The sequence below is a fragment of the Lepisosteus platostomus genome, chromosome 14, assembly GCF_059453375.1.
Source record: "Lepisosteus platostomus isolate fLepPlt1 chromosome 14, fLepPlt1.hap1, whole genome shotgun sequence".
NCBI classification, from domain to species: domain Eukaryota; kingdom Metazoa; phylum Chordata; class Actinopteri; order Semionotiformes; family Lepisosteidae; genus Lepisosteus; species Lepisosteus platostomus.
In genome coordinates this window covers 903,998-927,726 of record NC_142624.1, presented here as the reverse complement: position 1 = coordinate 927,726, position 23,729 = coordinate 903,998, and the positions used below count along the sequence as shown (strand labels likewise).

General features: G+C 59.1%; 3 protein-coding genes across 3 annotated transcripts; all 3 read left to right on the top strand.

The window, feature by feature from the left end:
- Nucleotides 1-5: 5 nt before the first annotated feature.
- Nucleotides 6-4,127, top strand: LOC148648567 (uncharacterized). The gene is made up of 2 exons (XM_088606980.1): nt 6-195; nt 1,869-4,127. The coding sequence occupies exons 1-2, from the start codon at nt 174-176 to the stop codon at nt 3,728-3,730; spliced, it is 1,884 nt and encodes a 627-aa protein (XP_088463106.1). The 5' UTR covers nt 6-173; the 3' UTR covers nt 3,731-4,127.
- Nucleotides 4,128-5,498: 1,371 nt separating this feature from the next.
- On the top strand, nt 5,499-19,031 carry srebf2 (sterol regulatory element binding transcription factor 2). The gene is made up of 19 exons (XM_088606931.1): nt 5,499-5,801; nt 8,441-9,025; nt 9,643-9,815; nt 9,907-10,059; nt 10,190-10,465; nt 10,957-11,071; nt 11,330-11,490; nt 11,789-11,999; nt 12,449-12,621; nt 12,924-13,173; nt 13,341-13,510; nt 13,598-13,769; nt 13,863-13,974; nt 14,108-14,217; nt 14,947-15,079; nt 15,672-15,843; nt 16,531-16,707; nt 17,006-17,120; nt 17,559-19,031. Exons 1-19 carry the CDS (start codon nt 5,714-5,716, stop codon nt 17,777-17,779), a joined length of 3,567 nt encoding a protein of 1,188 aa, XP_088463057.1. The 5' UTR covers nt 5,499-5,713; the 3' UTR covers nt 17,780-19,031.
- Nucleotides 19,032-20,547: 1,516 nt separating this feature from the next.
- nol12 (nucleolar protein 12) lies at nt 20,548-23,266 on the top strand. Its single transcript, XM_088607142.1, has 6 exons — nt 20,548-20,789; nt 21,207-21,312; nt 21,535-21,583; nt 21,872-22,014; nt 22,203-22,312; nt 22,617-23,266. Exons 1-6 carry the CDS (start codon nt 20,707-20,709, stop codon nt 22,822-22,824), a joined length of 699 nt encoding a protein of 232 aa, XP_088463268.1. The 5' UTR covers nt 20,548-20,706; the 3' UTR covers nt 22,825-23,266.
- The last annotated feature ends 463 nt before the right edge of the window (nt 23,267-23,729 follow it).

Sequence of the window (23,729 nt, the reverse complement as noted above, 5' to 3'; positions counted from 1 at the left end):
ACCACACGGCGGCGCCAAAGCGCTGTACGCCTGGTAGCGGCGGACCGCTGTCTGCGGGGCTGTTGCAGACGGGCTCTGCGGCCGGGGCTCGGAAACACGGCGGAGATCCCCGTTACGGTCTCAGTGAAGCAGCAGAGAGCCGCCGGGGAGGAGGACGGCGGGCCGAGGAGGTCATGACGAGCCCTGACGGTTCAGGTGAGAACATCCTTCTGCGGCCGCAGCGAAACCCAGTCAGTCCCGCACGGCGGCTCGCTTTTCAGCACAGAGTGTGTCGCAAGGAAGTACGCGACCTCGGAACACGATTTTACGTGCCTCACCACTAATAAATCTGCGAAACTGTCAAACCGCTCGCTACCGCAGGCAGCCGAGGTCGGATTTACATGCCAAGCGGCACAGACGGGTGTCGACACGGTGAGCGCAGTGCATGACGCGAGAGGACGTGATGTCAGCCCTCGCTCGGAAAAAACACCACCTTAAAAACAGCAACAAAAAAGTTATGGTTTCAGGTTTTCAACCCGAGCCGGCGCTGGGGTCCTGTATAAAGGGGTTTGTTCCTGCTCTTAGTTTGGGGGGGAGGCGAAGTTCATAAATAAATACTCTAACAGTGACCTCAGCCCCCCCGTCAGCTGGCTGCGGACCCTCGGAAGACCACCATCCGAGAGGCGTCCCTGAATGTGACCGATAACACAGGACAGCACTCATAGAACTGCGCGAAGACAGCGGTGATGAAGTACCGTTTTCGTCACTTTTGTGGGCATGTCCGGCTGCCGGGCAGTCCGTGGAGGCCACTAAGGTCTCTAACTCCGGAGTCTGAGCGACGTTTCGCTTTTGCTTTTGAACGCGACCTCGGGTCACTAAGCAAGGTCGCAGGACCGGCTGTGTCCCGGCTGCAGTTTCCGCCCCCGCGTCGCTCTACGACTCGGCGTCTCCCCTGCGCGTCAGTTCTCCCAAATTCATCTTCAGCCGGTCCACCTGTGTCCCTGCCCCCCAACACCGGACAACAGCGTTTGCTCAGTAACCGAGAACAGGGCAGCAGCTCTCTAAACCAGGGCTGTCCAGTCTCTCTCCTGGGGGGTCAGTGTGTCTGTGGGCTGTCCAGTCTCTCTCCTGGAGGGTCAGTGTGTCTGTGGGCTGTCCACTCCTGCTCCTGGAGGGTCAGTGTGTCTGTGGGCTGTCCAGTCTCTCTCCTGGGGGGTCAGTGTGTCTGTGGGCTGTCCAGTCTCTCTCCTGGGGGGTCAGTGTGTCTGTGGGCTGTCCAGTCTCTCTACACCAAGGCTGTCCAGTCTCTCTCCTGGGGGGTCAGTGTGCCTGTGGGCTGTCCAGTCTCTCTACACCAGGGCTGTCCAGTCCTGCTCCTGGGGGGTCAGTGTGTCTGTGGGCTGTCCAGTCTCTCTCCTGGGGGGTCAGTGTGTCTGTGGGCTGTCCAGTCTCTCTACACCAGGGCTGTCCAGTCCTGCTCCTGTGGGGTCAGTGTGTCTGTGGGCTGTCCAGTCTCTCTCCTGGGGGGTCAGTGTGTCTGTGGACTGTCCAGTCTCTCTCCTGGAGGGTCAGTGTGTCTGTGGGCTGTCCAGTCCTGCTCCTGGAGGGTCAGTGTGTCCAGAAGCAGGACTGGCCTCGAGCTGCCTGCACCACTGGAAGGTTGCGGGTGCGACTGTTAAGATCTGTCCTGTAGAGGCTATCCCAGGAGGGACTGTGCTCCCACATCTCCGGCTTCCTTCCCAGCCGGGCAGCGTGTGCGGTCAGCGGCGCTCGGACAATATTCCAGGCCTGCCTTTTTGGGGGGATGGCGTGGCGTCGCTGGGGTGACCGGGGAGACAGGAAATCGCTGCGGCCTGAGCCTCACTGCGCGTCTTCCTCCCGTCTTCCAGCCAGGAGGGAGGAGGAGGAGGAGGAGGAGGAGGAGGAGGAAGAGGAAGATCCCGCGGAGCTGCGCCTGGTCCTGCTGGGCAAGACGGGGTCAGGGAAGAGCGCCTCCGGGAACACCATCCTGGGCAGGCGGGCGTTCCGCTCGGAGGCCAGCGCCCGCTCGGTGACGCAGGCGTGCGCCCGGAGCCGGGGGCGGCGGGTGGCGGTGGTGGACACGCCCGGCCTGTGCGACCCCGGCCGGCCCGCGGAGGAGGTGCGGGCCGAGCTGGCGCGCTGCGTGGCGCTGTCGGCGCCGGGGCCCCATGCCTTCCTGCTGGCGGTGCCGGTGGGCCGCTTCGCGGAGGAGGAGGCGCGGGCGGCGCGTCTGGTCGCGGGGCTGTTCGGCGCGCGGGCGGCCGCGCACACGCTGCTGCTGTTCACCCGGGGGGACGACCTGGAGGGGCGCGGCGTCGAGGAGTACCTCCGCGAGACGGCCCCCCCGCCCCTGCGGGCGCTGCTGGCCTGGTGCGGCGGCCGCCACCACGTCCTCGACAACAGGGCCCCCGGCGACCGGCGGCAGGTGCAGGGGCTGCTGGGAAAGGTGGAGGCCCTGGTGCGGGAGAACGGGGGCCGCTACTACAGCAGCCGCCTGTTCGAGGAGGCGGAGGCCGCCATCCGGGCGGAGCAGGACAGGATGCTCCGGGAGGGGGGGCGGGAGCCCGCCAGGAAGAGGAAGTGGGGGCCGGGGGCGGGGCCAGAGCCGGGGGGAGGCGGGGCGTTGGGCCCGGCCCCCAGGAGGAGGTTCCGGAGGGACGCGGAGCTGTCGGAGCTGGTTCTGGAGAGGATCCGGGCCCTGGTGGCGGCCGGGGCCGCGGGGGCGGTGGTGGGGGCGCTGTGCGGGGCCGCGGTGCCCCTGGCGGCGGCGGCGGGGGCCGCGGTGATGGGGAACGCCGCCGCCTTCGCGGCCGGGCAGGTGTGCGGGGTCCCGGCGGCCACCGCAGCAGGGAAGGCGGTGGGCGCCCTGGTGGCGGCGGCGGCCGGGAAGACGGCGGTGGCCGCGGGCGCCGCCACGGGGGTGGTGCTGGGGGGCTCAGTGGGGGCCCTGGCGGGGGCTGAGGCGCCGGGGCCTGCGCGGGCGGCAGTGCAGGCAGCAGGGGCGGTGGCGGAGCTGGGGGCAGCCGCAGTGGGCGTGGCGGCCGGGGTCGGGGGCGTGATGGGCGCTGGGGCTGCGCTGGCGGCTGCCAGTGCCGCTGGGGGGGCGCCAGCGCTGGCGGCAGCAGGAGTGGAGCCGGGGGGCGGGGCAGCGGGACTGGGGGCGGGGCTACCATCAGGGGGTGTGGCCACCGCACAGGCCACAGGGGCAGTGATGGCAGAAGGGGGCGGGGCAGTGGGGCTGGGGGCGGTGCTACCATCAGGGGGTGTGGCCACCGCACAGGCCACAGGGGCAGTGATGGCAGAAGGGGGCGGGGCAGCGGGGCGGGGGGCGGGGCTACCATCAGGGGGTGTGACCGCCGCACAGGCAACAGGGGCAACGATGGCAGAAGGGGGAGGGGCAGCGGGGCTGGGGGCGGGGCTACCATCAGGGGGTGTGACCGCTGCACAGGCAACAGGGGCAACGATGGCGGCAGGGGGCGTCCAGGGCGAGACGGGCGCAGCCGGGATGGGGGCCCTGCGGACCGCAGGGGTGGCGGCGAAGATGCTGACCGCCGTGGCGGAGCTGGGCAAGGCGGCGGCGGGCATCGCGCTGGCTGGGGGGCTGACGTTCAGGCTGGTGAAGGAGAGAGTGAGGCCGGGCTCGCAGCCGTCCGACGGCCCCTACACGGAGAGGCAGTCCCTGGAGTTCCACCTGGACAGGAGCGGCCGGCCCGGGCGCGAGGATCAGTGAGAGGGCCGGAGGGTACGAAGCACCTGTCTCTCCACAACACCTCGACTCCTGCCCCCCCTGCAAGCGCCGGGACTCCGCCTGGTTCCAGTTCGGGCTGATGAAGATCTGCGTCTACAGATTGGGCTTGAACTACAGACACCTGCCCCCTTTCCTCAGCTGTCGTTACAATACAGCAGCTGCCCTTCAGCTAGCAGCCCGTCCGAGTGCTTTGCTCAGTAGATCTCTTTTTATTTGACTTTTACAAGCTAGTACTACCTTGCAGTGCCTGAACCAGCCTGCTCCGAGATGGCGGTGATTTATAAAAAATCGACACTGTGCCTTAAATTAAAACTTGCATGTTTTGTATCTGGCATTTTAAAGCATTGGCAAACTTGCAAATAAAAGTATTTCTGGAGCATTCGTGGTGTCTTTCGTGGGCCAAGACTCAATCAGCAGGCCACTGCCCGTTGTCTGTGTTCTCCAGTCTTGAAACAGGACTGTAATACACGCACCAGAGGGGCCCAACAGCCCATCCAGCCTGTGTCCTAGACTGGTAAATGTAAGCTTTTAATTCATCCAGGTGGGGCTGCACATTGGTGGTGGTGGAGGGGATCCCCATTACCTGTAAAGCGCTTTGAGTGGAGTGTCCAGAAAAGCGCTATATAAGTGTAAGCAATTATTATTATTATTATTATTATCATCATCATCATCATCATCCCAGGATCTTATCCAGCTGCTTGATCCCCTTTGAAAGAAGCCTGGATATCAGCCTCAGTGCCGTGGCTGGTCAGCTTGTTCCATACTCCCACCCCCCTCTATGTAAAGAAGTGCCTCCCCTTCTCAGTTTTAAATGTGCTTCCAAACTTGCAATCATCTCTGGATCATGTTTCGCTGTTTACGTATGAGCGCTTTTCAGGAAAGTCAAAGAGCTGGACTCCCATGGGTACCGTTCGGCACAGAAACACGACACACTGCATGTACAGGTGCAGCCAACACTGGGATATTCAAAGTGTCCTGTCTTTTCAATATACTGGTCTAATCCTCTGTCCTCCTTCAGGCTCCTGCGCAGATGTCTTACACACGATCAGAAGTCATACACATGTGCAGTATGTTTCTTAAGACAGCAGCAGCAATTCATTCAAATCTTGCACGGGTGTTGTCTGCGCTAGTGAAGACTGACACAGTGATTAGTACCGCTTAGTTCGGGCGAGAAGACACCAGACCCGTCAGTTCGGCATCTGTAATTCATGCACATCCGAGTCTGGAAACACCAAACTCACATCGGCTCCCGACACGGCTGAACGCCGGTCGTAGGAGCTGCTGACCCGTTGCATTTACCAGTTCAACGAGCTGAAAGAAAACAAGGACTTTTTTTATTTTAAGGTTTAAATGTAGACTCACAGGGCCAGATCATTAAAAGATCCCTGGAGACGGGAAACTATTGACTGGCGGAATGAATTACATAACGCAAATAAATAAATAAAAAACCCCGTGGTTAGCCGAATGACAGAACTTAAATATTAAATGTGATTCATGAACAACCGCGGAGGAGTTTCCTCATGCAGAAGGCAGAGCGAGCCGCCCGGAAGCCGCTCATGGAGAATCGGCGCTCGGGCCGCGCCCACCGCCCCGGGGGAGGCGGGGCCCATGCAAAGCAGCCGAAAGCGTCTGATCGCTGACGTACTATCAGACCACGGCGGCCGGAGCCCGCCGATTGGCTGGGGGGGCCTGGTCTCATGACAACAACAGCCGGGGATCCACCAATCGGAATCCCCGCTGGCGGCCTTCCACTGTTTGTAAATGACGTCACCGCGGCAGCCAAGATGGCCACCTAGGGGTTTGTGGATGGTGCTCAGCCCTCTGACAGCTCTCGCGTCCCGGCCGAAGGCGCTCTTGTAGCCCGCCTTGTTCTGTTCGAAAGCGGATCGCACGCTTTGACACCCGCCGGGGACGGTAGACCTAGCCGATCGTGGGGGGGTGTCCCAGCCCCGTCCTGCCCAGACGATGGAGGGAGAGTTCTTGCCGGCGGTCGACAGTATGGACCCGACTCTCTCCGAACTCGGGGATGACTTCTCCCTGGGCTACATCGACGGTGAGTCGGTCTCGCCGAGCCGCCGACCTCCGCAGGAAGACAGAGCCCCGTGTCCGTCCGTGTGTGCCTAACCTTAACCCGGTACCGGTCCGGTCTGCCACGGAGCCGAGCCCCGATGGGTACCGAGCAGTACAGTCCGAGACCGTCTCACCTGAGCGGAGCCCTCTCTCCTGGGCTTGCTTCCAGTTGTGATGAAACACGAATTGTTCTCTCTAGTGAGTGGCTTGGATTATTGCTAATGATCTGGTAGCGCCGGGATGCTCTAATGTGGTGTAGGTGTTATTTTTAGGCGAGTATTTAAGGAGCTGTTTAAAGACCGCTTCCCTGCCTCATTCTGCATCCCGTGTGTGTGTGTAAAGTGTGAAGTTTGTCTTTCAGTGTTGAGCTGTTTGTGTCGTGTGTGTTGTAAGCGTGGAGTTTGTCGAGTCTGTCTGAATTGCTATCCAATGTGAAATTTGTGTTGCGTGTAGGTGTGTGAATCGCGTTTGTTTCGAGTGTGTTTGTAATCATGGACTTTGTGTTGTGTCTGTGTGAACTGCTGTTTAATATGGAGTTTGAATTGAATGTGAGTGTGGGTGGGGGTTGTGTGTGTGTGAGTGTGGATTGTATGTTGTGTGAGAACGATGGGGTGTTGCTGTGCTCAGTGATGGGGTGAGCAGTGTGCAGTGTTCAGGCCCAGTGTGTGTGTGTTGTGTGTGAACACAGGGAGATTGCTGTGACTCGAGAGCAGTGCTGTGCTCAGTGATGGGGTGAGCAGTGTGCAGTGTTCAGGCCCAGTGTGTGTGTGTTGTGTGTGAACACAGGGAGATTGCTGTGACTCGAGAGCAGTGCTGTGCTCAGTGATGGGGTGAGCAGTGTGCAGTGTTCAGGCCCAGTGTGTGTGTGTTGTGTGTGAACACAGGGAGATTGCTGTGACTCGAGAGCAGTGCTGTGCTCAGTGATGGGGTGAGCAGTGTGCAGTGTTCAGGCCCAGTGTGTGTGTGTTGTGTGTGAACACAGGGAGATTGCTGTGACTCGAGAGCAGTGCTGTGCTCAGTGATGGGGTGAGCAGTGTGCAGTGTTCAGGCCCAGTGTGTGTGTGTTGTGTGTGAACACAGGGAGATTGCTGTGACTCGAGAGCAGTGCTGTGCTCAGTGATGGGGTGAGCAGTGTGCAGTGTTCAGGCCCAGTGTGTGTGTGTTGTGTGTGAACACAGGGAGATTGCTGTGACTTGAGAGCAGTGCTGTGCTCAGTGATGGGGTGAGCAGTGAGCAGTGTCCAGTGTCCAGGCCCAGCGCCTGCTCATCAGCGTGTGTCCTGCCGGAGACAGTCGGGGCGCCGTGCTGGGCTGCACTCAGATGTTTCTGTGAACACGTAGCTGCATTCCAGCCGTGCAGCGAACAGGCTGGGCAGCGTCATCAGCGCTTGTCCACTCTCGGACGTCCGCATCAGTGAGCGGACATCGCCCGGGATTGAACCGGTCTGCTGCACGGATCCCATCGGTCCCACCTGTGTGTCTGTGTCTTTCTCTCTCCGCGCACTGCGCCGCCTTGCTGGGTGTCAGTGAAGCCGCTTCCTGGAGGTCATATTAAATCCACAGACATGAAATGCAAAATTGAACTGCATTGCAAACCTGCACAGCCACATCCAGCTGAAGGACCCCTGGGCTCATGATGACAAGTACGAAGCCTCGCGGGAGGGAGAGCAGACCCAGCCCTCCCCTCTGCGAGGTCACTCAGCTGTCAGTGGCCCGCGGAGTTGGCTGGTTTGACAATCACACCTACGTCTGCCTGGGGGTAAAACCCGGACTGGCCTCCCGGATGGGCGCCAGGATTCGGGTACTGTGACGTGGGCTCCTGGGGGAGAGGAGGGGGTGGAGGCTGGCCCTGACCGTGCAGCGCTGTTTGAATCTGTGCCAGTGAGGCCTGTTGCAGCCCGGGCTGTGTTGACCTGCTGGGGACCCTGCTGTCCCAGTGTTGCCTCAGAACCTGCTGATGCTTCTTGTCCGTCTCTGATATCAGCCCCCGTGTTCTGATCTGAAGCTCTTGGCTGTCTGTGGCCTGTACCTGTCACACATTTGAGCCGTTTCGTCGCCTGAAGCTCATTTCAGGTTGTTCAGGTCTCACACAAACCCTAAGAACTGTCAGCCTGCAGGGTGAGCTGTGACCTCTGACCCTGTGCTGTAGGGTGTCGGTGAAGGTTGCTGTGAGCTGTGACCTCTGATCCTTTGCTGTTGGGTGTCTGTGAGAATTGCTGTGACCTCTGATCCTTTGCTGTTGGGTGTCTGTGAGAATTGCTGTGACCTCTGACCCTGTACTGTAGGGTGTCTGTGAAGAGCTCAGTGAGCTGTGACCTCTGACCCTGTGCTGTAGGGTGATTGTGAGAATTGCTGTGACCTCTGACCCTGTGCTGTAGGGTGTCTGTGAAGAGCTCAGTGAGCTGTGACCTCTGACCCTGTGCTCAGTTCTGCAGGACAGACGACCTGCTGGGGTGCCGCAGCTCCATGCGATACGCGACAGGGTGGCCTGTTTCAGGCCTCCTCCGAGCAGCGAGCAGATGACCAAGTCGGTTCTTGACGCGGAGCTGTGGGGCTCCAGACACGTCGTGACGCACTGACCCGCCGCCCTCCTCACCTCTCTGTGTCCCCTCTCTCTCCGCAGAGATGCTCCAGTTCGTGAGTAACCAGGTGGGCGATTTCTCTGACCTGTTCGAGGACCAGCTGGGCGGCAGCCTGCAGACTGGGGGTTCGGGGGTTCCTTACCAGCAGCAGCAGCCCCCACCACAGCAGCAGCCCCCCGGCACCAACCCCACCCCCCAGCCCAGCCCGGTCTATCAGGGCGGGCCGGCGGTGCCCCTGTCCCAGCTGCCCCCCTCCCTGCACCAGTCCCTCCCTCTCACGCCTCCCCAGACCCCCGTGCAGGCTGTCCAGCAGGGCTCCCCGCCTCTGACTGTGGCCCCGGCCCCGGCCCCGGCCCCGGCCCCGGCCCAGCTCCGCAGCGCCCCCTTGCTGCAGCCCAGGCCGCAGCAGGTGCAGGCACCGCCGCCGCCCATCGCGGTGTCGGTCCAGACCCAGACCCTGACCGTGCAGACCCAGTCGGTCCCGATCTACACCCAGGGGCTCCCCGTGCAGACGCAGGCTCCCACCCAGACCGTGATGTTCACCCCCACTCTGACCAGCTCGTCCCAGTCGCGGATCGTCCAGCACCCCGTCATCTACCACCAGAGCCCCATGAGTGGATTCCAAGGTGAGGGCTCGGCTCGGCTCGGCTCGGCCTCGCGCGCCCTCCTCGCTCCTGGGGCGCCCCCTGCTGGCGGTGTCGCTGTCCTTCGCTCGGTGCGCTGGGCACAGGCATCGTCCTCTTCAGGCAGACAAGTCCAGTGTGAACGAAACAGCGCTGTGGGGGTCCCGATGCCCCAGTATACTGTCCTTCGTATGAGACATAAAACTGAGGTCCCGACTCTCTGTGGTCATTCACAATCCCAGGGCGTTCCTCGACAAGAGTAGGGGTGTAACCCCGGTGTCCTGGCCAAATCTCCCCCTGGCCTTTACCACTCATGGCCTCCTAATAACCCCCCTCTCTGAACTGGCTCCATCCCTCTGCTCTCCTCCCCACTGAGAGCTGGTGTGTGGGGAGTGGACTGGAGCATCATGCAGGTGGGGGAACACACTGGTGAGGGTGCAGGGGATCCCCAGTATTTGTCCAGCGCTGTGAGTGGCGTGTGCAGGAGAGCACTGTGTAAGTGTGAGGATATTACTACGGATTGCGCGCAGGTGTAGAGGAGAGCCCAGCGCAGTTTGTGTCCGCTGCCCTGCAGCGAGTGCCCTGCCTCACTAACCTCCCCCCCCCCACGTTGCCCCCAGTCCTCCAGCCGCAGGTGCAGAGCATCGTCACCTCGTCGCAGGTCCAGCCCATGGCCATCCAGCACCAGAGAGTGCTGACGCAGACAGGCCCGCAGACCATCCAGACCCTGGCCACGGCGCCCTCCACTGTGCAGGCGGTCTCGCAGCAGGTCCAGCAGGTCCAGCAGGTCCCGGTCAGTACCTCCACAGGGGAGAGGGGGAGGCCAGGGGGCGTTCGTGTCGTCGGTATGGGCGCTGTTAACGCCGTGACGTGCCCTCTCTCAGGTGCTGGTGCACCAGCCGCAGATAATCAAGACGGACTCCCTGGTTCTGACCACGCTGAAGCCCGACGGGTCCCAGGTGCTGTCCGCGGTGCCGAACCCGGCCGGGATCACCACGCTCACCACCCCGATCCAGACCCATGCCCTGCAGGTCCCGGTAAGTGCAGGCGGGAGGCGCGGACTCCTCTGCTTCTCTAGGGGTTCCTCTGGGCTCCATGTGAGGGCCTCCCTTGGCGTCACGTGACAGCGCTTCACTCCCTGCCTTTCTCCCCTTCCCTCTCTCTCAGACTCTGGTGGGCGGCAACATCCTGACCACGGTGCCCGTGATGATGGGCGGGGACAAGGTGCCCATCAAGCAGCTGTCGTCCGGCGGGTCGCCGGGCGGGGGCGGGTCCCGGGCGGGGCCGGGGGCGGAGATGGGCGGGGCCGGGGGCGGGCCTGGGACGGGGTTGAAGGAAGGGGAGAGGAGGACCACCCACAACATCATCGAGAAGCGGTACCGCTCCTCCATCAACGACAAGATCATCGAGCTGAAGGACCTGGTCATGGGCAACGATGCCAAGGTGAGGGGGGGCGGAGAGGCCTGCCAGCCTGGGGGGCGTAGCGCAGTGCAGTGAGCTAAGGCTGATGGAGATGGCACTGGTATAGGGGATCACAGACTGGGGTGTTAGGATACAGGGCAGCAGAGAGTGGAGTGTTGTAATAGGCCACACACTGGAGCTGGGGTTATAGAGGCTACAGAATGGGGTACCTGGCATTAATAATGAGCAGGATTGGGTTATCGGGGTAAGACAGGGTATGTAAGTGCAACTGGAGTGATACAGGGAAGGGTGTGAGAGGAGGGGGTATTTGGGCAAAGGCTGGGGTGTTAGGAGATGGATACTACAAAGCATAGATTATAGGGGTGTTTGAGTAAGAATGCGCCAGAATTTAGGGTATGATGATCATCTTAAAGACCTGGATATGTGGGGGTATCGGGGATGGGTGTTGGGGGTGTGTGTGTGTGTGTGTGTGTGTGTGTAACGGTGTGATTTTGTGTGTGCGTGTTGTGTAGATGCACAAGTCGGGCGTCCTGAGGAAGGCCATCGACTACATCAAGTACCTGCAGCAGTCCAACCAGAAGCTGAGGCAGGAGAACCTGGCGCTGAAGATGGCCAACCAGAAGAACAGTGAGTGTGCCCAGAGTTGACTGGACTGGGGCGAGCTCGTCCTCGGGTGGATCCGCCTGCAGCCCCTGGGAGCTGGGAGCAGCTGTCCCTTAGGACACGAGTGTCCCTCGTGTTTCCCTAGGGATTGAGTTAAACGCCACGCGAGAATTATTTCCGTTATCGGATGGGGCTGCTGTCTGACTGATGTTTCTCTGTGGGCGCGGCAGCTCGGTCTCGCCCTGGCGCTGACGTCTCTCTCTCTGTCCCTGCCCGTCCCAGAATCCTCCCGCGGCTCCGACGCCCCGCTGTGCGAGGACGTGGAGATGAAGCCGGAGCTGGTGATGATGTCGCCCCCGGCCTCCGACTCGGGGTCCCCCGGCGAGTTCTCTCCCTTCTCCATCGATTCCGAGCCCGGGAGCCCCCTGCTGGACCAGGGCAAGGTAACGGGCCGGTCCACTCCGCGGTTTACTTCCAGCCCAGGCTCTTGGTGAACTAATGGTCAGTCTGTTCCACTGCACCTGTGAACCAGTGGATCAGACTGCTGCGCACTGGGAGTCCAATATGCTTGCCTGTACACACACGCATGCAAAACCCTTCTTATACAGGGATGCACGCCTGCATGACATGCTGTCCAGACATGTTACACGCGTGCACGGTGTCGCTCAGTGATGCTCAGAGCGCACGGCCAGCGGAGGGAATTCCTGGTGACCACCTGTCTCCCCGGCTCTGTCCCAGCAGGTGAAGTGCGAGCCGGACTCCCCTCCCTCCCTGGGGGTCCTGGACCGGTCCCGGGTCCTCCTCTGCGCCCTCACCTTCCTCTGCCTCTCCCTCAACCCCCTGCCCTCTCTCCTGGGGACCCCCGAGGTGGGGGGTAGCGAGGGGTCCGCGGTGCTGGGCCACGGCCCCGCCCGGACCATCCTGGGGCTGCAGAACCCATCCGAGAGCCTGGGTGAGTTCTGACGCAGCGGGTCGCGATTGCAGCGGGTCCGATTGCAGTACGGAACCGTAGAGAACAGCACAGCTAGTGGTCTATTTGTATACAGCTGATAACTCGCATCTCAAGCTTCTGCCAAATTATTATTATTATTATTATTATTATTATTATTATTATTATTATTGATGCAGTTTGAAGTTCTGCACTTTGTGTTCCTTGAATGATGAACAGCTCCGGTTCTTGTAACATGTTCCTTATTTAATTAAAGTAAATTGGTAAGGCGCATTTAATTAAAGTAAATTGGTAAGGCTCTGTTCTTCTGTGCATTGTGTGCGACCAGTAAGGTGGATCAATGAGATCTGAAAGAGAGCAGAATCTCGGAGCCCCTTGGGTAAAGCCATCTGCCTGATGACTCACAGGAAATGCACGCCTGCGCTAACACCCCTCTCCGTCTGTCTCTGCAGGGTGGGTGTGGGGCGTGCTCCCCACCGTCTGCGTGTGGGTGCTCAGCGTTGTGGGGGCTCTGTGGGGGTGCGTCAGGGTGCTGTACCTGTGGGAGCCCGTCACCCCCCTGCACTCCCCCAAATCCGTGTCTTTCTGGAGGCGCCGGAAGCAGGCCGACCTGGACCTGGCCAGGGTAGGAGCTCAGGGTCGTCTCTCGCTCTCTCCCTGTCTGTGCTCTGTCCTGCACCCTGTGGACACAGCACTGGACGCTATCACACCCTTCCAGACTGTGTGTCTGTGTCTCACTCACCATGTCTCTGTTTCAGTCAGCCTTTTCATCTGTGTGAGTCTGTCTGCCACAGTACACTTGCTATGTTCATGTCGGAATGTTGTGTGAGATGTTCTTCCGGTCGATCTCCAGTGTTGTGAACTGGCTTGCTTGTCCAGGCAGTGTTTGTATTAACCCGCTCCCCCCCCTGTTTCCTCGTCTCCCAGGGTGACTATCCAGCCGCAGTTGCCAATTTGCAGACCTGCCTGTCAGTCTTGTCCCGCGCCCTGCCCTCTACCAATCTGGACCTGGCCTGCTCCGTCTCGTGGAACGTCATTCGCTACTGCCTGCATAGGCCCGCCCCCCTGCGCTGGCTGCTGCGTCCGATTGGAGGGCGGCGGGAGGGGGAGGAGTCCAAGACCAGTTCCAGGGACGCGGCGATAGTCTACCACCGGCTTAACCAGCTGCAGCTCACAGGTGTGGAGCGAAGCCCAGCGCACGCTGTGACGCATCACCCCGTCATACTGCAAACTGCGTTCCAGCACAGCGCCACCACTGTGTGCATTAGCTCCCTGGCCCTGTGCGCTGTCCTGTAGTGTCCAGTGTGTCCGTACTGACCCCAGCCTCTCTCTGACCGTGCGTAGGCAAGCTCTCCCAGCGGGGCAGCGTGTGGGGGCTCAGCCTGGCCCTCAGTGCGGTCAATCTGGCCGAGAGCGCCCAGGACAGGATCGACCCGTCCACGCAGGCCGAGATCTACATCACTGCGGCCATTGCCCTCCGGACGGCCCTGGGTCATCGGCTGAGCTGCCTGCCGGTGAGTCTCTGGGGCTCCCTGCCCTGTCCGTCTCCTGCGGCCGCGTGTGGCCAGCGTGTGACCTCCCCCCTCTCCCCCCCTCCTCAGGGACACCTGCTGGGCTGCGCGGAGGCCATGGCCTGTCAATCAGACGCCAGGCAGATCCCTGATTGGCTGCGCTGGCTCTTCACCCCGCTGGGCCGGCAGTTCTTCCTGGGCTGTGATTGGTCGGTGAAGTCGGGGGCCCAGGAGGGATTCTACACCTCCCAGAGAGACCCAGGTAGGGCCGCCCGCCCGCGGAGGAGACTGGGGGTCAGAGTGACCCCATCGAATTCACCCCCCGACTGTCTGTCTGCCCCCCCCCCCACCACAGCGGACCCCATCGCCCAGCTGCACCGCGCCTTCTGCGAGAAGCTGCTGGAGAGAGCCGTCCACTCGCTCATCGAACCCGAGTCCGCGCCCGAGGCCCGCGGCGAGGAGCCCAGGTAGGCCGCCGAGGCCCCCGCCGCGCGGGTCCGAGCGGGTCCGAGCGGGTCCGAGCGGGTCCGAGCGGGTCCGAGCGCGAGCAGACTGCGGCGTGCTGAATCCCGGCCCTCTCTCTGTGTCTCTGTGCCGCAGTGAATTCTCCGGCGCCCTGGAGTATCTCCAGCTGCTGAACAGCTGCACCGAGGAGCCGCCCTCCCCCTCCCCGCCCTTCCCTGTCCAGCCCAGCCTGAGCTCGTCCCCAGGTACGCGCCGCCTCCCGCAGCCGGGCCGGACCAGGGCCAGAGGGACGGCCGCGGTGTCGGACCTGTCCCTCCCGGAGAGATCGGAAACTTGCGTCCTCGCGGTCGGGACACCCCCTGTGGCTCATGAAGTCAGTCTCGGTCTCGGTGGACAATAGTGGACACTGCTGACCGCAAGCTAGAATATCCCAGTGTGCCGCCACAGATCTCCCCAGGACAAGGGTCTGGCAAATCCACGGAGGGCGAGATGTTTTTAGGGATGGGTGCAGCACAGATGAATATGCGTCCGGTTTCTGTCCTCCTTGTCCAGTTCAGGGTCCTGGGGGAGTTATCCCAGCAAGCAACAGGCACAAGTCGGGGTTCGCCCTGGGGTGCATCCTGGACCCAGTCCATCACAGGACACACACACACACACACACACACACACACACCAGGGCCAGTTTTCCCAGGAGCCAATTAACCCACCAGTGTGTCCCTCAACTGTGGGAGGAAGCCAGAGCACCCAGCAGAAACCCAGGTGGACACGGCGAGAACATGCAAACTCCACCCAGACAGCACCCCAGGTCTGAAATTGAGCCCAGGGCCCCAAGCGCTGTGAGGCAGCGCTGCCAACCTCAGCGCCCCCTGATGGCAGTGTCATGCATGGCCGGAGGGAAGGGGGGGTGATGATGGGTTTGTACGCAGGGAGGGCCGACCGCTTGTGGCGCTCAGGGGTCTGTTTTCTCCGCTCAGGCGGAGACCCTGTGTGCCGCTGGTGGGCGGCGGTGCTGAAGGCGGCAGCTCACTGGCTGCAGGGCGATGACGCGACGGTGAGGTCGCTGCTGGCCGAGGTGGAGCGCATGCCGAAGGCCCTGCACAGCCTGGAGTGAGTGTCTGTGACTGGGGCTCTTTTCCCCTCCCTGCGAGGTGTCTGAATCCGTTTCTCTCTGTCAGGAGCGTCTGGGGACTTGACTGCGGCCGATGTTAGTTTCTCTGTTAGAAGGAGATCTAATTTAGGAGTGTCTCTAGGGTCTATGTTAGGGTCTGTATTGATCTTTCGGTATGTACAGTACTTGTATTTGTTAATCTCTCTATGACCTATATTAGGGTGTATTTTAGGACCATCTCTGGTTTTTACATTGAGAATCCCTCTGTTAGGTGTGTTATAGTCAATAATCTAAGGTTGAGGGTATCTCCAGGGTCAGTATTGGGGTCTGTATTAATCTCTGTGTGTGAGGAGTGTCTCTAGGGTCTGTATTAGGGTCTGTATTAATCTCTGTGTTAGTCGAGGGTCTGTATTTGTTCCTCTTTTAGGAGAATCTCTGGTTTCTGTATTGTGAAATCCTTTGTTAAGTGTGTCAGAGTCGGTCCTGGGGTGTTAGGGGTGCCTCTGGAGTCTGTGTTAGGGACCAGTGCTTGATTTCCGATGGTTTGTCTGTACTTCTGCATGTCTGCGTTAACCCCCCTGTGTGCTGCAGTCACCCCCTGCCCAAGGCCGTTCTCCAGCTGTGCAAGACGGTGCAGCTCAGCTTGGGCGCCCTGAAGAGCGAGGCCGTGCCCACCTGCCTGGCCCACTGCGACCGGGCCAGCGGGCACCTGTGGGGCAGCATCGCGGCGCCGCTGTCTCAGAGCCGGTCGGGGCTCAACAAGGTAAGACGCGGCGCAGGTGCGCCACTTGGTCCCCGTGTGCCCCTGCCAGGGCGGCGAGGGGGGTGTGGGGGCAGCCTCCAGGAGGGGGGCGGCTGTGGTGCATTGTAGTTGCATTGCATGATCCTGCAGCACAGTGCAATGTGTCTCCAGTGCAGTACAGAGGCCCTCCGCATCTCCACGTGCTCCACACGGCGCCCCCCGACGCAGTCCGGCAACAGGCGCCACATACCGAGCCCCCCCCCTGAAGATCTATTCAGTGTGGCCGCTCTGGCCCCTGGGATACCCACACGTGTCAAGTGCAGAGCCCCTCCTCCAGACACAGTCCACATACACCCCTGTCACGCGCCGCTCTCTGGGTACAAGAAGCCCTGGGAGTGCTTTCTGATCACAGAAGACTGTGCTGCATTTCTTCTTGTCGCACGTTCAAGGTAGAGAATAGAGGCCACTGTCCCAGTGAGGCCCTGAGAACTCCTTTACTTTGTGTGGGTCTGGGTCTGGGGGGGGGTCTCATCATGCAGCCTGACAGCTGGTAGATTGGGGGTCTGATGATGGACACTTGACCTGTGACCCCGGCCAGTGGGGGTACAAGACTCGGACACGCTCCGTCAAGTAATGAAAAGCTCGCGGGTGTCGAATCAGGAGTGCCCGTACCCGTAATGATTCCCTCTCTGGCTGGCCCTGTCCTAGGGGGTGGAGCTCCTGGTGTGTGACCTCCTGCTGACCCTGAGGACCAGTCTGTGGCAGCGAGGAGGCGGAGCCAGCGGGGAGTCGGGCCCCGCCCCCGGGGCGCAGCTGGCCGGCTTCCAGAGGGACCTGAGCGCCCTGCGCAGGCTGGGCCACTGCTGCCGCCAGGCCCAGCACAAGGTCAGCATCCCGCCTGCCGCCGTCCTGCTCTTCCTCTTCATCTGCAGAAGAGGGATCCCTTCCGGCTCCGTCGAGCTCGCTCTGCAGGCAGCTCAGATGTGTTTCTGATTGTACTCTTCGCAGCGATAGACCGGTTGATCGTTTTTCTCTGCGGGGCTGTGATTATCAGCAGGGACTGTATCGGGGTGATGTGGCCGTAGCTCTGAAGTCAGAAGCAGACTCAGTTGCTGTAGGTGGGATGTGAAGCTGCAGCCGTGTTGACAGTGTCTCTCTCTGTGTGTGTGTGTGTCCTGTCCAGCTGTTCCTCCACGAGACGACGGTGCGGCTGATGGCCGGGGCCAGTCCCACTCGCACCCACCAGCTCCTGGAGCACAGCCTGAGGAGGAGGAGCAACGTGCAGGGCAGTGCGGCAGGTAACGGCACTGCACACTGCACACTGCACACTGCACACTGCACACTGCACACTGCACACTGCACACTGCACACTGCACACTGCAGAGACACACTGCACACTGCACACTGCACACTGCAGAGACACACTGCACACTGCACACTGCACACTGCAGAGACACACTGCAGAGACACACGCACACCGCACACTGCAGAGACACACTGCACACCGCACACTCCAGAGACACACTGCACACTGCACACTGCACACTGCAGAGACACACTGCAGAGACACACTGCACACTGCGCACTGCAGAGACACGTGCACACTGCACACTGCACACTGCACACTGCAGAGACACACTGCACACTGCAGAGACACACGCACACTGCACACTGCAGAGAGCAGAAGCGCGTGCTGTAGCAGTGGCCGTGACCGAACCCGTGTCCGTCTCTCTCAGGCGAGGGCGAGTGTGTCCTGGGGGAGAGGGAGAGAGCCCACGCCATCCTGCTGGCCTGCCGCCACCTGCCCCTGCCCCTGCTCACGCCCCCCGGGCACCGCGACCGCCTGCTGGCCGAGGCCAAGAGGACGCTGGAGCGCGTGGGCGACCGGCGCTCGCTGCAGGACTGCCAGCAGATCCTGCTGCGGCTGAGCGGAGGCACCACCATCGCGGCCTCCTAGCGCCCCGGCCTGCGCTCCTGCGGAGGCGCCCCCTCCAGCCCCGCTACGCTGCACCGCGCGGCCCGCTGGGGAAGGGCCCGGAGTGTGTCCTCTCCTCCCGAGGACCAGCCCTCGCCCGCCCCCCGCCGCCCAGTGAAATCCCAGACCGCTCCGGGCCCGCGGGCTGTGGAACAGGACGGCACCTCGGAGTCGGGGTCCAGTCCCTGCCAGGCACAGTACCCTCGTCACGGAGCGCAGAGCGCAGCAGCCCCTGGGCGGGGGGGCAGCTCTGCAGGAGGATAGTGCGGCTGCCGGGGTCTGGAGCCGTGGCTCCGGGGCGGTGCAGGTTCCCTGTAGATACCACAGGCCAGTAGAGGAGCCCCTGTACCACGGCCTTCCAGCGCACCCCGTCTCCCCCAGCCAGAGCGGGGGGCGTCTCTGCAGGTGACCGAGGCCCAGGCGCCAGAGCAGCACCCCCGGGTGTAGATCGTCCCTGCTGCCGCTAGTGCAGAACGGTGGGGAGCTGTTGAATTCTCACTTTCATTTGTATCGTTTCTCGGGCGCCTTCTGGATTATGTTTGTCATTGTATCGAATATTATTATTGTTATTATTATTATTATTATTATTATTATTATTAAAATGAGTTTTGTTCGTCGTCACCTGTCCGTACGCAGGCCTTTCGGAAAGCGCCAAAGGTTATGTTTCTTGTGTGTGTGTGTGTGGTCTTGTCTCGTGTTTTTATTTGTATTTTGAAAACGAACAATGTAGGGATTTATTTTTGAACTGAAAAAGGGGAAAGGATCCGGAGATCCGCCTTCAGGCTTTTTAAGTCATCACGGTTGCTTTTATTTTCCGTAATAAAAACCGGTATCTTACGTTTCTGCTTTGCAAAAGAACAGCCGCCAGTGCTGACAGTGTGTCCAGTGTGTAAAGGGAAGTGTCTGTCTGTAATTTCCATCAGTAACGGACAGTAATTCCGCCCTCTTGCAGGTGTGAAGTTGTGAGTGGGCAGGGGGGGGTGCTCTAGGGGCGGTGGGCTGCTTTCAGGCCCTGGGGCCCTGCCTTTCCCGCTCCGCAGGGGGCACCAGAGAGGAGCACAGGGGAGCCCCTGTTTTAAAAAGGGCAGGTTGTGAACTGGAAAAGTGTCTTTCCGGAGTCTCGGAAGAGCTGGAAACCCTGTAAAATCCTCTCAGCTCCCTTGCTCTGGTCATATTCCCGATTGTCTCTCATCTGGGGTGTTTTTTTTTTTTTTAAATAAAAGACGAAACTAAAGCCGCTGTGTGCCTGTGTGTATCTGTTGCACCCTTCTGCTGTTTTAAAAAGATTGGATGGCAGTGTCCTGCACTTCTCTCTGTTATTAGTAAAGGTGAGAAATACAATGATCAGGAAGCTGTTTTTAAAAAAAGGGTGTGTGTGTGTGATAGAAAATAACAAGCAGTTGGCTTTTTCCACAGTTTACCACGTGTTAAGACCTGTCTGCTGCTCTTCCCCTCTCTGGAGTTGTTAATTTCGTTTGGTAATTCACCGTCGTAATCTCAGCACTTGTACTGGAGTCGCCATTACTGATCACAGGTTTTCGTGCATCAGTTTAACTGCTGATGCTCGGGTGACATCAGGGGCCGGCTGAAATCCCAACCCATTTCGGGTCAACTGATCCCAAAGGGTCAAAGGTTCATGATACGCCTCAGGTCGCAGGTAGGTAATCCTAGTTAGAGCACGACTGTGACTTTGATGGTAGGCTAAAAATAATTATATCAGGTGGGGAGCTGCGTCAGCATGCGTAGGCTGCAAAGGAAAGAGTAATAGGTTTATTCCTGCTGAAAATAACACGTCAGGGCTGTGAAGATTAAAGATCTCTCCGAGGCTATTGTTCTCATTTCACCTCTGAAGGCCACGACCACTCTAATCTCTCCGTCTGTGTTCTCAAAGATTTCCTAACTCCTACATCAGAAAGACCACAGAAACTAAAATTATCCTGCAGCTAGGATCTCACCTTCCCTCTTCTCTCAACGACAGACTACTCTTCTACATTCTCTCTATTCATTGTAGGTTTCATTTCACACCTGTCTACACCTGTCCTGATTCCACACCTTTTGACTGGCCTCTCTGTCTGTCCCCTGCTCCCGCCTCTCGCTCCTCCTCTCTCCCAGCCTTTGTTCTCCTGCTACTTTACCTTTGCCTACTGCCCTGTCTCTCTCACACCTGGAGAAGGCTCCACGGCCGAAACGTTGTGTTCTCTTTCATCTCTTTTCAGCATGGAATAAACCTATTACTTGTTCCTTAAAAATAATGATATACAATCTACAGTTTCACCTCTGAATTATATGCAGCATTTCTACTGCCTTTAGTTCCTGACGTGTTTGGAAGTGATTGCTTTTGAAAATATTTGATTATGATCATCATGACGTCTGATGAACGCGTGCTTTGATAAAATGATCGATCGGTCATGAGCGTCACACACCCGCTAGAAGCCGATGACGTCATGTTTATAGTTGTTTTTTTTGTGCCGGGCAAGAAAAACTGTCCGGCTACAGGCGTTTCCAGCGGTAAAGTTCCTCGTCTGTCGCTGTGGAATCTTTCTGGGAGGCTCTATTATTTTTTGGAAAATATTTGCTTCCAAGAAAGTTGACGTTTTTAATGGTTAACGGTTTTCATAAAGATGCAGCATGATGACTAGCAAAACGGTGAAAATCTATTTTGAAGGAATATTTTAACTTGAATAGAACAGATACAAAAGCAACGAGAAATGTGTAAAATGTATTTCTGTAAAGGTTTACAGAGATGCGTGCGCGCGTAGCGGCGGCTGGAACGCCCCGTGCACTCGGAACCGCAGTGCGGCGCAGCGGGTTTCCCGGCCGGACGCAGATCGCTGCTGCACACCGGCGCTCAACAGGAAGTCGGTGCAGTAACAACACTCGCACACGTGTGGTCTGGGGACTGGGGTGCCATGGCGAAAAAGAAGAAGCTCGGACCCGGAGCCAAGAGACGGGAGCGCAAGACCTTGGTGACTTTCAACGAGAAGGACAGGCAGTGAGTGACCCGGGAGGGACAGAGTTCGGAGACTGGAGAGCTGAGATAGTTTGTCCCCTCCCCCCGCCCCCCGCGGGCTAACGTGATGTCGAATAAACCACAGGAAAGGAAGTTTTACACTTAAAAAGTGCTGGTCTGTCTCTATCAGTCCGTGAGTGCTCAGCGTGTGTCCGGGAGATCTAAATCCGTGCGTGATGGTGTCGTGGCAGTGCAGGCTCACGGGTTGTGCTGGCCTCCACTGTCCACAGTGCTGGCTAGCCCTGCTCCACAGCTCAGGGGTCTGTGTGGAGTTTGCATGGTCTTCCCCATTCTCTGGGGCTCTGGGGGTTGGGCTGGGCTCAGCAGTGTGCGCCCGTGGGTGGGTCTCTCCCCGTGACCCAGCGGTCTGGTGACCCTGCCTGCGCTTCTCTCTGACAGCGACTACCTGACCGGCTTCCACAAGAGGAAGCTGGAGAGGCGCAAGGTGGCTGTGGAGGAGATCAAGCAGAAGCTGAAGGAGGAGCAGCGCAAAGTGAGAGAGGAGGTGAGTGAGACAGGCGGGTGAGCGAGGGAGAGAGAGACAGGCGGGTGAGCGAGGGAGAGAGACAGGTGACAGCGGGACAGACTGCTGAGTGTCATGGGAGAGAGGGGTGAAACAGACAGGTGAGAGAGAGTGAGACTGCGGGGCTGGGAGACAGATGTTGAGTGGGGTAAAAACGTTCTGACAGATTCCTGTCTCACTGGATCTCTCCTGCTTCTATTGCAGAGACACAAGGAGTACCTGAAGATGTTGAAAGAGAGAAAGGAGGCCCTGGGTGAGAGACCAGACACACTGCCTGTGCGACACCCTGACTGCCCGACACACTGCCTGTGTGACACCCTGACTGCCCGACACACTGCCTGTGTGACACCCTGACTGCCTGTGTGACACCCTGACCGCCCGACACACTGCCTGTGTGACACCCTGACTGCCCGACACACTGTGTGACGCCCTGACTGCCTGTGTGACACCCTGACTGCCCGACGCCGTGCTGTTGTTGTTTTGTGTTTTCTTTACACTGTATGTCCTCTCTCACTGTCCATCTCTACGTCTCTGTGTCTAGAGGAGGCAGATGAGTTGGAGGAGCTGGTCACAGGGAAGACAGAGTCTGTCCAGTACGATCACCCCAATCACACAGTCACCGTGACGACAATCAGCGACCTTGACCTCTCCGGGGCCCGCCTCTTAGGCTTGGAGACCAATCAGGTGCGTCCAGTTTGGGACTTTCTCATTGTCAGAGCTGTTTATTGGCTCATTACTTTGTAAGCATGTAAGGGGGTCAGCCAATGTTTGCTTGATGGGTCGTATATTTTCCTTTTTATGTTTTTTTTTAAATTGATTTGGGGTTTTGGGAAGGTCTCACTCTTGGCGTGATTCTGGTCTGTCTTCCACAGGTCACAGAGGAGAGTGAGGAGGAGAAGGGTGGAGAGAGTGAGGAAGAGGAAGAAGAGAAGAACAGCAGAGCACTACCCAAGAAAGCTGGGGATCCGATCATGTCCAAAAAGTAATTGTGCAATCTCTTTCTGTCTCTGTGTTAGAGGTGTTTCTGGGATCTGCGTTCAGACTTATGCATCTCTGTGGTCTTTATGCAGGTCTTCAGTTATCTCTCTGTTAGGAGTGTCTCTAGGGCCTGTATTAGGGTCTGTATTAATCTCCGTGTTTGGGGTGTGTCTCTAGGGTCTGTGTTTATCTCTGTGTTTGGGGTGTGTCTCTAGGGTCTGTATTAATCTCCGTGTTTGGGGTGTGTCTCTAGGGCCTGTATACTCCCTCTCTTTGACCTCCTGTGCCCCTCTTCCTCTCTCCCTCAGGCTGTCCTCCCTCACCGCCTCTCTCCACGCCCACACCAAGACCAAGAAGAAGAAGGGGTGGGACAAAAGGAAGGGGAAGGAAGGGGTGGGCCGGGGCAGGGTGATTGACAGGAAGGGGGGAGGAGCCACCCAGAAGCTCAGACTGGGCCGGACCAGCAAGAAGCAGCGCCGCCAGCGGACCGGGAGACGGTACCAGCAGAAGGACTGAGAGCCCGGGGCTGGGCCTGGGCAGGGTGGGGGTGAGGTGCAGAGGTCTGGCTGGAATCTGGAGTGCGTGGAGGTGTGTGTTCATACAGCTGGAGTCTCAGGGTCACATGGTCCTGCTTCTGCAGACAACAACACTGTGAAGGAGCTGGACCATCCAGTGTGTGTGGGACAGGGATCAGTGACTGTCCAGTGTGTGTGTGTGTGTCAAGCATCAGTGTGACTGTCCAGTGTGTGTGTGTGTCAAGCATCAGTGTGACTGTCCAGTGTGTGTGTGTGTGTCAGGGATCAGTGACTGTCCAGTGTGTGTGTGTGTCAGGCGTCAGTGTGACTGTCCTGTGTGTGTCAAGGGTCAGTGATGGCCTGGTGGGTGTGTATATAAAATGTTTCTGGTTTTGTACAATAAGCTGTAAAAATGCAAAATAAAAAAGCATCAAGTTGAACAACCCCTGAAGTACAAGTGTCTCGTTCGGAGTTGGCTGTGTGCCTTCTGAGCCGAGAGGGACCGGAGCCTGAAAGTGACGGGTTCTGGAGAAGACAGGAAAAGGCCAGACCCGCTGGAGAGTCTGCAACTGAGGTCACAGCAACTTGGGCCAATAGTTCAACCCAGGACCTGTCTGTACCCCTGTCTACCAGACCAGACCAGACCACACCACACCACAGCCTCTGGGCCTCACAGGGGACTGTGGAGTTGGTAGGAAACTGCAAATCCAGTCCAGGTGACATTCAGGCTGATGGGGCTGTGAGAGAGATCAGGGTGCATAATGCAGTAAAAAACATTCAAACGCAAGAACTGTACCTGCACCGACAGCCAGCACCGGGGCTCTTCGAGGGGGTACAGCTGAGCTCAGGCGGGTGGCGCGGTTTTTGTGGCCCTCTTGTGGCGCCTGCCAGTACTTGCAGGCGCAT